At 48.9% G+C, this 13,840-nt stretch overlaps 1 protein-coding gene across 1 annotated transcript; it reads right to left on the reverse strand.

Moving 5' to 3' along the window:
* Nucleotides 1–2,439: 2,439 nt before the first annotated feature.
* On the reverse strand, nt 2,440–13,204 carry LOC137653843 (uncharacterized). The gene is made up of 3 exons (XM_068387494.1): nt 13,185–13,204; nt 3,033–3,615; nt 2,440–2,829 (listed from the first exon to the last, which is right to left on the reverse strand). The coding sequence occupies exons 1-3, from the start codon at nt 13,202–13,204 to the stop codon at nt 2,440–2,442; spliced, it is 993 nt and encodes a 330-aa protein (XP_068243595.1).
* Nucleotides 13,205–13,840: the final 636 nt, after the last annotated feature.

Here is a 13,840-nt window from a genome sequence, read left to right on the forward strand (position 1 = left end):
CCCCAGGGTTCTTCAGTCGACTCTTTCTTGTAAAGAAGGCGTCTGGAGGCTGGAGACCAGTCATCGACCTCTCAGCCTGAACAGGTTTGTCAAACAAACCCCGTTCAGCATGGAGACGGCGGACACGGTCAGACTTGCGGTGAGACCACAAGACTTCATGTGTACACTGGATCTGAAGGATGCGTGCTTCCAGATCCCAGTCCATCCGTCTTCAAGGAAGTACTTAAGATTCAGCCTAGACAACAAGATCTACCAGTTCAAGGTGCTGTGTTTCAGTCTCTCCACAGCACCTTAGGTATTCACCAGGGTGTTCACACTGATTTCTTCATGGGCACACAGGATCGGCATCCGTCTCCTCCGCTATCTGGACGACTGGCTGATCCTAGCAGACTCGGAATCGACCCTTCTTCGACACCGAGACAAGCATCTGGGACTTTGCCAAGATCTAGGGATCATGGTAAATCTCGAGAAGTCTTCCCTGCTTCCAACTCAACGACTGGTATATCTAGGCATGATCTTGGACACCAATCTCCACACAGCCTTCCCATCAGACGACAGGATAGCAAGGCTGAGGAGGGTCGCAGTTTCTTTCCTCAGACGAGAAGAACTCCCAGCCCAATCGTGGTTACGTCTCCTCGGTCACCTTTCTTCTCTGGCCCTTCTAGTTCCAAATGGTCGCCTCAGGATGAGATCCCTGCAATGGCGACTCAAGTCCCGGTGCAATCAAGGACACGATTCCCCGGACATCTTGGTCCCAATGGGTCCTGTGGAATGGACGGATCTTCAGTGGTGGTTAACAGAGGAAAACCTACGAAAGTGAGTGGATCTTCTCGTCCTCCCCCGGATTTGATGCTGTTTTCGGACGCCTCAAAAAAAGGGTGGGGGGCCCACGTTCTGAACCACAGGACCTCAGGCCTATGGTCAGAATTAGAAAAGTGCTTCCGTATAAACGTGCTAGAAATGAAGGCCGTGTATCTGGCACTTCAGCAGTTCCAACAATACCTGTCGGGTCACTCCGTGGTGGTGATGAGCGACAACACCACGGTAGTGGCTTACATCAACAAGCAGGGAGGTACCTTTTCACAGCAGCTATCCCATCTTGCAGTAGAGATACTGAGATGGACCGAAGTCCACTCGATTCCACTATCGGCTCGCTTCATTCCAGGCAAGAGGAATGTGTTCGCCGACAGTCTGAGCAGGGCATCTCAGATAGTGAGTACCGAGTGGTCTTTGGATCGTCTAGTAGCCAACAAAGTCCTGACTTTGTGGGGTTCCCCGACTGTGGATCTGTTCGTGACAGCCTTGAATTTCAAGCTTCCGCTGTACTGCTCCCCAGCCCGTACCCCAAGGCACTCTGGCAAGATGCCTTTCAACAACGGTGGGACAACATCGACGTATACGCCTTTCCCCCGTTCTGTCTGATGAGAAGGGTACTCAACAAGACCAGAATATCGGTCAACCTTTCGATGACCTTAATAGCTCTGCTATGGCATCACGCAGAGTGGTTCCCGGACCTTCTGCAGCTCCTGACGGAACTCCCGAGAGAACTTCCTCCTCGACACGAGCTACTCAGACAACCACATGCCAACATCTTCCACAAAGCCGTAGCATCGCTACGACTTCACGCCTGGAGACTATCCAGCGTCTCCTCACAGAGAGAGGCTTTTCGCAACAAGTTGCGGAAAGGATGTCTCGAGACCTGTGAAAGTCATCCGCAGGGGTCTACCATGCAAAGTGGAGAGTCTTCTGTGGTTGGTGTCTTGGAAGGGGTATCTCTCCACTCGATGCCACTATTCCAGCAATAGCGGAGTTTCTCATGTATTTGCAAGAAGAAATGCGCCTTTCAGTCTCGGCAGTGAAAGGCTATCGCTCAGCCTTAAGTCTTGCCTTCAGGCTCAAAGGAACTCTCTCTACTTGTTATGAACTTACTTGCCCCCAGTCGGAAGTGAGACCTCCTCCATGGAACGTGGTTCGAGTCCTCGGGTCTCTTAAGAGACCTCCTTTCGAATCATTACGCTAGGCTTCTGATCACCACCTGACTTGGAAGACGGTGTTTCTGCTTGCTCTGGCCTCGGCCAAGCGAGTCAGCGAACTTCATGGTCTCTCGTATGACATCGCCCATTCAAGGGGATGGGGGGAGGTAACGTTCAGATTCGTCCCTGATTTGTAGCTAAGACTCAGATTCCAGGAGTGCCGGACCCCCGGTTCAACTCCTTCCGGATTTCGAGTCTCAGTTCTGTAACAGATGACCCAGACCATCTCCTACTGTGCCCAGTAAGGAGTCTGAGGCTCTATCTTAAGAGAACAGCTGCAATTCGTCCTCGGGTGCAAGCATTGTTCGTGAGCACAGGAAGGACAAAGAGGAGGGTCACTAAGAATACAATCTCAGCTTGGATTCGCAGGGTTATCTACCATTCCCTGAATCCTGACCCTCCTCCATCACGTCGCCCTAGGGCACATGATGTCTTCTATCCATTTCATCCTACAGCGTTTTCTTCTTTCAGCAGCACTTCTACACTCTTCGTCAAACCAATTATTCCTTCTACGTGGATTGATACATGGTCCTAGAGATTCCATAGCAGCTCCAGTCACTACTGACTTTATTGTCTCCCAGTCCGATGTTATTTCCTCTTCCTCCAGTAGTCCAAATCTATTTTGTACATTTATAGCATAGGCATTTCTTACGTCTGTCTCTTTTAGTTTTTCTATATTTGGTGTGATGGTTTTTATTGTTGTTAATCTTTTACTTTTTAATTTAACTCTGAGCTTTCCAACCACTAACATATGGTCAGAGTCACAATATGCACCTCTGAAAGCCCTAGTATCAAACTGCTGATTTAAATTTCTTTTTAATCATTATATGGTCAATTTGATTTATAGTGTTACCATGAGGTGAAATCCAAGTTCCTTTATGGGAGTCCTTATGGGGAAAAATAGTACCTCCGATGACCAAATGTTGCCAATCTAATCCCGTTATCATTGCTTTCTTGATGAAGACTATGGAGGCCGATAGATTCTTGGAAAGCTTATACCTCTTTACCAATTTTTGCATTCATATCACCCAAAATTAACAATACATTGTGTCGTGGTATTTGGTCTATTTCAGTTTGTACATGATCATACCATTCATCTTTCTCATCATCATCTGTTATCTCTGTGAGTGCATGTAAGCATAGAATCATTATGTGAAACCACTTTGCTTTTAGTCTAATTTTTGCTATTCTGCTGGATATTGGGGTGAATTCCATAAGTGCTCCATGTGCTCTTTTAATCAGGTAGAAACCTGCTCCTTCTACAGGGTAACCATCATCTCTTCTACTGTAAAGTATAACTCCCTTCTCCTGCTCCAGCTTTCCTATTTCTGTCCATCGGATTTCTTGTAAGGCTGCTATATCAATTTTATTTTTGTCCAATTCATGTTCTAATACTTTAGCAGCTCCCGTTTTGTAGAGCGTTCTTACGTTCCATGTGGCAATTCTTAGTGGTCTTTTCCAATCCGTAATCCTTTGTGGGGTTCCAGTGTCATCAATATTAAAGGCCGTCCGGTTATTCACAGTCAAAGTTTCAGTCAGGAGTGATAGTTTTACAGATAGGGGGTGTGAGCTCCAATCCAACCTGCAAAGCAGGATTCGAACCTACAAGTTAGTACCTCCTAGTTACTTATGGCCCCCAATTGCTTACAGGGAGCTATAACAGATCATCTTTGGAAGAGTAACTGATCAGATTTGACCTTGACTAACTATACTCAGCTTTGAGCTTTTGCTCAGAGAGTTTATACCTCAACTGAAAAGGAATACAATTTGAACATAAAAGAAACCCTTTCTGGTACAACTCAAGAACATAAATGGTGGTCTACCCTTAAATTTGCACTCTTTGGTGTAGAGGCTACAGTTCCTCCTTTACTTAAACCAGATGGCTCAGTCACTCACTGTCCAAAGGAAAAGGCAACCCTTTTGGCTGATGTTTTTGACAGTAAACAGAGTAATGAAAAACTTGAACTTCCTCATTCCTTTTTTCCTGAGGCTAAACTATTTAGTTTAGCCTTTCGATCTCGTGAAATGAAAGCTCTGTTGATGGACCTTGATGCTTATGGAGGTGTACACCCAAATGGTATTTTTCAATATCAAACTTACCCGATGATCATATAGCTGTCAGCTCTGCTGCCCGACAGAAAAACCTACGGGCGGAATACGCCAGCGATCGCTATACAGGTGGGGGTGTACATCAACAGCGCCATCTGTCAAGTAGGTACTCAAGTACTCGATGTCAACATAGAACCAATTTTCTCTCTGTCGTGCCACCGGCAAGACCTACTAAATACGCTGTTACTAACTGGATTTGTTTTCACAACGATTAGGTGAAGTACACTATTCCAGTTTTGAGCTTTCGCTATGCAGGGGTTTTATCTTCATTTCAAAACTTGAACTCGTTTTGGATAGATTTAATTATGGTTACGAAGAGAGTATGGACTCTCTTTCACTTTTAAATGGCCGACCCTTCCCTTAGACGGAAGTGTGTTTAGGTTTTTGGTAATTTTGCTTAACACGTTACAGATCTATATATTTTATATCTCTCCGCCTTTATAGGCCTCTTCGATTAACTTTCCATTTATTATAAACATATAACAATAAATTTTTATGTTTGTTTATATGCGACCTTTCCTGATTGTAGGCGGTCCTAACTTGGAACCGAAGTTAATTAACATTGAGCCCGTTATATCGTATTTAACCTTTAAAGAATTTTATACTTTTTAAATTTTAATGTTTTATGAAAGAATTTCTTTGATAGTCTCGTACTGTTTTCAAAGATGAACTAACGTTTAGTTTTTTAGTCTACGCAGTTGTTGACGTTCAGGACGTTCAACATGCGCTCTATTGTTACGATAGAGAGAGAGTGTATCACGGTTTCACTTTGCAGTAAGAGTAAACCGATTCTGGCGTTTCGTTCATTCTTTCTTAGCTTAAATGGTTTAAATTCTAAATTAAAGGAACTTTTTATTTGGAAAACCTTTCAGTTTTTTCCTTTAGCAAATAACATGTTTTAACGATATATAATTGGGCTCTTCTCTCAGGCGCGAAATCAAGAGAGAAAGAGAGAGAGAGATAGAGACGGAGGGAGAGAGAGGAGCATAAACGTTTCGTTCAAGCTGGTAACGTTGTTCTCGTTTTTTACTCTCCTCCCTAGTCGCTGTAGGGGAAGAAGGTAAAACGTTTCTAGGGTTTTATTCTTGTTCCCAGGCTATGTGCGGTGAGAGATTGTAAACGTAGTTTATTTGATCTAGTGTTTAGTCTCTTTCCCAGCCACTGAATTCTTTATCTTATTTATGTTTTCTGTTGCATTGTACGACTGTTTTCGCAATTACTACCTTTTAATGAAGGATAGGATTGCGTGTTTCAGGTAGAAATCAGTTAAAGTTCGATTTCAGTGAAATAAGTGCAAAACAGAAAATCAAAGTGATAAAGTGATATGCGCTAAGTGTTACAGTGTTGCGTCCGAGGGTTCGTCTGTTCGTGCCAGTTGTTCACCTAGTCCGGGACCTCTTACAAGCTCCCAAGCCCAGGGGAGAAGTAATGTCGAACGACTTATGGGTTCCACAGGCCTTGATCAACGAACAGACGTTTTTCCCTCCGTGGTTTCGGGCGTATCTACCCAAGATCGCCCCACCCACACAAAGACGAGAGAGCCCATTTATTCCTCGTCTGCGGAAGAGGTTTCTCGTATGAAACCATGGACCACATCTCGCAGCTTTTTAAGTGCAAGTCGGTCCCTTCCGCGCAAGTCCAACGGCCCAGGTGTAGCCACTGGGTCAGTTCGGACTCGCTGCAGTCATCCGACGACTGCACACCTCCCAAGAGAGGCAAGGTGGTTCCGCAACAGGCAGTAACTCCGTCTGTTGCCGCACCAGCTGTTTTAGACCCTCAGTCACAACGGACAGTAGCTCCGTCTGTTGCCGCTTTTGTAGACCCTAAGTGGTCTTTACTGCAGTCTATGCAGACTCAGTTAGCTGCGGTTATGCAGGAGTTTCGTGCGGAGAAGGTTGACACTGCTCCCGTTAGCCTACAACCTGCCACGGTTGTGCGCCCAGCTCACGCTGAGGCTGCCTGCTCCCACACTCCGGCTGCGGAGAGCTCCACCACCGATGCGCAGTCGACCCTGCCAGACGCATGTTGACGTTAGCCGACGTGCGGCACCCTCCGTTGACATGCGTGAGCTACCGCATCAGCAGTGGGAAGGTGGAGTCAAGCTGCCGTGTTTTGACGCGATGCGTTAGTTTCCGCAACCCACGGCAGTCCCCTCCACGCACCACCACTCCGCTTTGGTTGTTGCCTGCTCCCACACTCCGACTGCGGAGAAGGTTGACGATGCACCCGTTTGCCTACAACCTGCCGTGGTTGTGCGCCCAGCAGACGCTGCGGCTGCCTGCTCCCACACTCTTGTTGTGAGAGCTCCTCCACCCATGCGCAGTCGACCCTGCCAGACGCATGCTGACTCCCACAGACACACGGAGCACTCCGTTGCCGTGCGTGAGCTACCACAAGCTGCCGTGTTTTGACACGGTGTGTCAGCCTCCGCAACCCACTGTGGTTACCGCCACTCGCCCGCAGCAGACTAGTCAGTCAGGAGTTGAGGCTTCCCCACACAGCTTTGGTTGTTGCCAGCTCACAGACTGTCAAGCAGTTACATGACGTTGCCTTCTGGTCTGCTACTAATGCACCAGTGCTGTATGTCCTCACGCACCTGTTGTGGTTGACAGTTCAGTTTTTTGACAGTTCTCAGACTGTCAGGCAGTTACATAACGTTGCCTTCTGGTCTGCTGCTAATGCACCAGTGCTGTATGTCCTCACACACCTGTTGTGGTTGACAGTTCAGTTTTTGACAGTTCACAGACTGTCAAGCAGTTACATAACGTTGCCTTCTGGTCTGCTGCTTTTGCACCAGTGAGACCCTCACTGAGATAACCTAGCTTTTCTCGGACATGGTTCCTGTAGATGAGAAAGTGCTGTTCTCCCTCCTACTGATATTCCTTTGAGGACTCTGTCATTTGGAGAGGAGCCTTAAGCTGCTTAGCCTCCTATGGACTTTAATTAAAGCATAACAAGGCTTCCAGGGATGGTAAATGGTTCCGCTTCAGTCGCTAACCCCGTCTGTTGCCACACCTGCTCCCGTAGACCCTAATGGGCTTTGCTGCAAGACATGCAGTCCAAGCTTGTGTCCTTGATAGAGGATTTTTTACGGAGAAGTTCCTTCTGGCCAACAACCTTCCTACCGGTTGGTTGTGCGCCCTGTTGACGCTGAGGTATCCTACTCGCGTCCGCCAGTTGAGGTGGTTCCTCCACCGATGCGACCCAGTGTGGGTTGCCAGTCGCACGTTGACGTTAAGCGACTCTCGGAGGTGGTTGTGGACGTTCAGTGTGTCACTAGGAAGACGTTCAACAACCGGCAGAGGTGACTTGTTGTGACGCAGTGCGGCACCTCAGCAACCCGGTAGGGGGTTGACTGCACAACCCAGACAGTCTAGACAGTTTCGGGTTGACGCTGTACTTCCTCGCGTCCCCATGGTTGACAGTTCACAGACTGTGCAGCAGTACCATGATATTGTGTCCGGCTCCGTCACGCATCCACCAGTGCGACCGGATTCAGCGAGTCAGACGTTGCCCACTCCGTTGCCGTTTCCTCATCAGTTTCGGATGAGGAACCCTCTGATGAGGACATTGCTGAACAAGACGATCAACCCCCAGCCCTGCTATCCATCCAGAAGATGCTGAAGAAGGAACGCTGCCCTGTCAGGCTGTGGATGAGTCTGGTTAGGACACTGTCATCCGTGGTTCAATTTGTGTCACTTGGAAGACTACACCTCCGTCCTCTTCTGTATCATCTAGCTTTTCACTGGAAAAGGACAAGACGCTAGAAGCGGTCTCGATCCCGGTTTCCGGAAAGATAAAGTCTGGTCTGACTTGGTGAAGGACTTTATCAACCTTTGAAAGGGTCTTCCCCTGACTGTTCAGACTCCCAACCACGTTCTCTTCTCAGACGCATCGGACGTAGGCTGGGGTGCGACATTAGGCGGTAGGGAATGCTCGGGATTATGGAACTCGAGTCAAAGGACAATGCATTTCAACTGCAAGAAGCTACTGGCAGTACGTCTGACCTGGAAAAGCTTCAGGTCTCTCCTTCAAGGCAAAGTGGTGGAGGTGAACGCGGACAACACCCTGCTTTGACGTACATCTCCAAGCAAGGAGGGACCTACTCTCTGACATGGTACGAGTTCGCAAGAGACCTCCTCACCTGGTCAACAGGTCTAGACTTTTCACTAGTAACGAGGTTCATCCAAGACAACTTGAATGTCATAGCAGATTGTCTCAGTAGGAAGGGACAAATAATTCCAACAGATTGGACCCTCCACAAGGATGTATGCAAGAGACTTTGGGCCACCTGGGGCCAGCCAACCATAGATCTCTTCGCAACCTCTATGACCAAGAGGCTCCCAATAGTTTGCTCACCTATCCCGGACCCAGCAGTAGTTCATATAGATACCTTTCTACTAGATTGGTCACATCTAGATCTATATGCATTCCCTCCGTTCTAGATTGTCAACAAGGTACTGCAGAAGTTCGCCTCTCACGAAGGGACAAAGTTGACGCTAGTTGCTTCCCTCTGGCCCGCGAGAGAATAACTCACCGAGGTACTTCGATGGCTAGTAGACGTTCCCAGAACACTTCCCCTAAGGGTGGACCTGCTACGTCAGCCACGCGTAGAGAAGGTACTCCAAGGCCTCCACGCTCTTCGTCTGACTGCCTTCAGACTATCGAAAGACTCTCGAGAGCTAGAGGTTTTTCGAAGGAGGCAACCAGAGCGTTTGCTAGAGCTAGGAGAACATCCACCCTTAGAGTCTACCAATCGAAGTGGGAAATCTTCCGAAACTGGTGCAAGTCAGTATCCGTATCCTCGACCAGTACCTCTGTAACTCAATAGCTGACTTTCTCTTATATCTGAGGAAAGAACGATCTCTTTCAGCTCCCACTATCAAGGGTTACAGAAGCATGTTGGCATCAGTCTTCCGTCACAGAGGCTTAGATCTTTCCAACAATAAAGATCTACAAGACCTCCTTAAGTCTTTTGAGACCACGAAGGAGCGTCGTTTGGTTACACCTGGTTGGAATTTAGACGTGGTTCTAAGATTCCTTATGTCAGACAGGTTCGAACCGCTTCAATCAGCCTCCCTGAAAGATCTCACCTTTAAGACTCTTTTCCTGATATGCTTAACCACAGCTAAAAGAGTCAGTGAGATTCATGCCTTCAGCAAGAACATCGGATTCTCATCCGAAACGGCTACATGTTCTACAACTTGGTTTTCTAGCCAAACACGAGCTGCCTTCTCGGCCTTGACCAATATCGTTCGATATTCCAAACTTATCGTATGGTTGGAAAGGAACTAGAAAGAGTATTATGTCCTGTAAGAGCTCTTAAGTTCTATTTTAAAAACCTTTACGAGGCCCGTCTGAAGCTTTATGGTGTTCAGTTAAGAATCCATCTTTGCCTTTGTCAGAGAATTCTTTATCCTATTTTATCAGACTGTTAATACGAGAAGCTCATTCCCATCTGAATGAGGAAGACCAAGCTTGGCTGAAGGTAAGGACACACGAAGTTAGAGCTGTCGCAACTTCCGTGGCCTTTAAACAAAATAGATCTCTGCAAAGTATATTCGACGCAACCTATTGGAAAAGCAAATCAGTGTTCGCGTCTTTTATCTTAAGAATGTCCAGTCTCTTTACGAGAACTGCTACACTCTGGGACCATTCGTAGCAACGAGTGCAGTAGTGGTGAGGGCTCTACCACTACAATTCCCTAATTCCATAACCTTTTTAATCTTTCTCTTGAAATGTTTTATTAATATTTTTGGGTTGTCCGGAAGGCTAAGAAGCCTTTCGCATCCTACTTGATTTGGCGGGTGGTCAAAGTCATTTCTTGAGAAGCGCCTAGATTAGAGGTTTTGATGAGGACCTTTAGTATGGGTTGCAACCCTTCATACTTCAGCTCCTAGGAGTCGCTCAGCATCCTATGAGGATCGCGAGGCTCAGTAAGGAAGACGTACTTAAAAAGGCAGAGTAATTGTTCAAGTCGACTTCCTTACCAGGTACTTATTTATTTTATGCTTGTTATTTTGAATAACTGCTAAAATGAAATACGGAATACTTAGCTCATAATGTCAACATGTAATGCTGGTCTCTACCCACCCCCATGGGTGTGAATCAGCTATATGATCATCGGGTAAGTTTGATATTGAAAAATGTTATTTTCATTAGTAAAATAAATTTTTGAATATACTTACCCGATGATCATAAATTAAAGGACCCACCCTTCCTCCCCAATAGAGACCCAGTGGACAGAGGAGAAAATTGGTTCTATGTTGACATCGAGTACTTGAGTACCTACTTGACAGATGGCGCTGTTGATGTACACCCCCACCTGTATAGCGATCGCTGGCGTATTCCGCCCGTAGGTTTTTCTGTCGGGCAGCAGAGCTGACAGCTATATGATCATCGGGTAAGTATATTCAAAAATTTATTTTACTAATGAAAATAACATTTTTCCTTTGTTTTTTATAAAGACAGCAGATTTCTTAGCTCCAAAGTTATCTGTTATTTTGCGCAAGTTAGCAAGAAGAGGAGCTTTTAGCACTTGTTGGAGAATTGGTAATGTTACTCCTCTATGTAAATGTGTTTGTGGTAGCCCGAGTCCCATTGATTACCGCCTAATTTCCATAACTCCCGTATTATCTAAAGTTTTTGAATGCCTTCGGGCAAAACGTCTTAATAGGTTTGCTGAAGGTAATCATCTATTCCTTAGTTTGCAATTTGGTTTTTGTAAAGGCCTTGGAGCATGTGATGCCCATCTTACAATATACAATGCTGTACAGAAATCCCTTGATTGTGGTCAGGAAGTTTGTATGATTGGCCTTGATTTTAGTGCTGCCTTTGACCGTGTTAATCATGAGGCCATTGTTTTCAAACTCAAACAGTTGGGAGTGGGGTGGTCGTTTCTTAGCATTATTATTGATTTTTTTAAGTAATAGTTTTTCCGTAACCGAAATACAAACCACGCTATTTACATGGGGTATTACTTTCGGCGTAGCTGAATGACGAGCCATTAGATTTTTAACGAGAGTTAACTACCCCCTCGCTGGTTAGCGAGGGGGTAGGAGAGGGGTAGCTAGCTACCCCTCCCCCCTCACACACCGGTGAACTGATTCACTTCACTTTTGGCTCGGGTGATGGTCAGACGTGTCTACCTCACCCTCGCATATTGACAGCCTTAATCTTTTTTGCTTTTTCTTACAGTTGTGTGTTCGGAAGTTGGCCTCTACCTCTATCATGCGGAAGTGCCCTGGCTTACCCGACCGCCCATGTGGGACTTTTATGTCGGCGGTCGAGACGGACCCTCACATCTTGTGTCCGTACTGCAGAGGTCAACGGTGTGATAGAGACAAATTTTGCAGTGAGTGCAGGGAGTGGTCTACCTTCCAGTGGGAGAGGTTTTCCCGGCGACAGAAGAAGAAGTCTAAGCGGGATCTTTCTCCTGAAAGGGTTTCCTTGAAGAAGGAAGGTTCCAAGGACTCTTCTTCCGTTGCCCGAACCTCCTCCGAAGCTCCCACTCGATCGGTCTCTTGTGAGAGGCCGGCGAGTGGTAGCGTAGGCCATTCTTTTGTTGACCAACCTCGGGGTTCGGGAGAGGGAGTTGCCTCCCATAGCGAGGCAGCTCCTCCTCCTCCTCCGGGGGAGGATTTTAATAACACTGTGTATACTGATGATTTATTACAGCTTTGGGCTTCCTTGGGGCTTGAAGGTTCGCCCTCCAGGGAAGCCCTGTTTGACTTGATCCAGTTGGGCGCAGCTGTCAAGCAGTCGCCGGCGATAGCGGAGGTAGATCCTCTGTCTATCGTCGACGTTGTTGTGGCAGAGGCTTCCGACGGGTCGGGTCAAACCCCTGCCTTGGTTGCTGATGTTGCTGAAGGCTCAGTTCCCCCCTCCGAACATCCTACGAGGGAGGAGCTGAGTCCAATGGTCTCTCCTGCGGGTGATTCTCCCCCTCGGGGGAGTTCACTGACAGAGACTCCTCTTCGGAGGACCGACGATGGTGTTCCTGCTCCTAGAGTTCGTCTTCGCCGCAAGGCTCGCCCTCCTCTTCGCCGTAGAGGTCTTCCTTCTCCCTACAAGGGAGTTAGGAAGCGCCTCTTCGGTTCTTTGTCCTCGACGTCCCCCGCAGAGGTTCCTCCTCGACATGAGTCGACCGTTGCAGCTGCATCACTGTACCTCTCTGCAGATCGTTCGCGATCTCTCACGCCTGCCAGACCTGTGGATCTTCCTTCACCGTTCCTGGAAGCTGACGCGCAGTTGGCACTCTTGCACCCCGTTTTCCAACGGGCACCGGTCCCTTCGGGGCAAAAGGGCTTGTCCCACAATGTGAGCAAGTCCCTTAAGTGCCAGGTTTCACCTGCGCGCCCACGTTCTCGAGCGCGCAGTAATGCGCAAGCGCTCTCCTGCTGTTGCTGAGGACCATCCTACGCGCCAGCGATCTCCTGCAGCAGAAGCAGAGTCAACTCGTCAGCGCTCTCCTGCTCGTCACCGTTCTCCTGCTCGCCAGCGCTCACCTACGCGCAAGCGCTCGCCTACGCACCAGCGATCTCCTACTCGCCAGCGCATATCTGCGCGTCCTGTTCCTGACACGCGCCGTGCGCGCCCATGATCTCCAGCTCGACAGCAATCTTCTCCTGCGCGCCATCGTTCGCCCACGCCCCCACGATCCCCGGATCTGGGCGCAGGCAAGAAGACTTCTTTCTCCTTCTCGCCCGCGATCACCTGCGCGCCCTCGGAACTTGCCCACTCGTCAGCCCTCAACTGCGTGCCATCATGTGCACTCAGCTTTGCGCACTTCCTGATTTGGACGAGATACCACGCGCTCACGAGAAGTCTCCTGCACGCGCCCACGAGCAGCCTCCGGTTCGTGCTTCTACACCTGCTGGCCCTGCCCCCCAGCCATCTTCTCCAGACCGCGCTCCTGCTCGCCAGCGATCTTCTGCGCGCCTGCGCGCAAGCACTCTTCAACGCGTCCGCGCGCCCACGATCCCGCTCGCCGAAGGTCACCTATGCGCCCACGCGCGATCTCACCTGTGCGCGGTCGCTCACCTTCTCGCCCTACGCGCCATCGCTCGCCAACGCACTGTCGCTCGCTTGCGCGCTGTCATTCTCCCGGCCGCCAATGCTCGCCCTTACGCCCGCGTGCGCCCACGCGCACCCTTCCCCTCGCGCCCCCTCGCCCGCGTGCCCATGTGCCCCCTCGCCCGCGTGCCCATGTGTCCCCTCGCCCGCGCGCCCGCGCTTCCCTCTCTGGGCGCGAACCTGTGATTTCTCCATAGCGCGAGCACCAGCGCGACCCCAAGCGTGATTCCCGCCGGGTTTCGCATCGCGAGAAGCCTAGCGAGTCTTCAGGAGCGCGTGCAACCAGGTCATCATCTTCACGATCCCCCCCCCCCCGCAAGCGCAGAACAGCGCGCTCGCTGGAGGAGGGGAAGTCTTCAGAGAGGTCTAGGCACCAATCTTCTTCCTTTCAGGCAGGCCCTATGGTTTCTACTCCAAAGGATCGCCCGATCCCCTTCCCTCCAGTGGGGGTCTCTGACACTGCGTCTGTCAGTCGACAGCCTTGGTTTGGGTCCCTTATCAGAGCTGTCATCCAGGCTGTTAAGCCTGCCTTCGCTGATTTGGGTCTCAAACCAACGACAGCTTCGACCCCACTGAAGAGGAAGAGAGGAGTAGAGTTCGTGGTAACTTCTCCTAGGGTCAAA

Source organism: Palaemon carinicauda, chromosome 14, assembly GCF_036898095.1.
Source record: "Palaemon carinicauda isolate YSFRI2023 chromosome 14, ASM3689809v2, whole genome shotgun sequence".
NCBI lineage: Eukaryota > Metazoa > Arthropoda > Malacostraca > Decapoda > Palaemonidae > Palaemon > Palaemon carinicauda.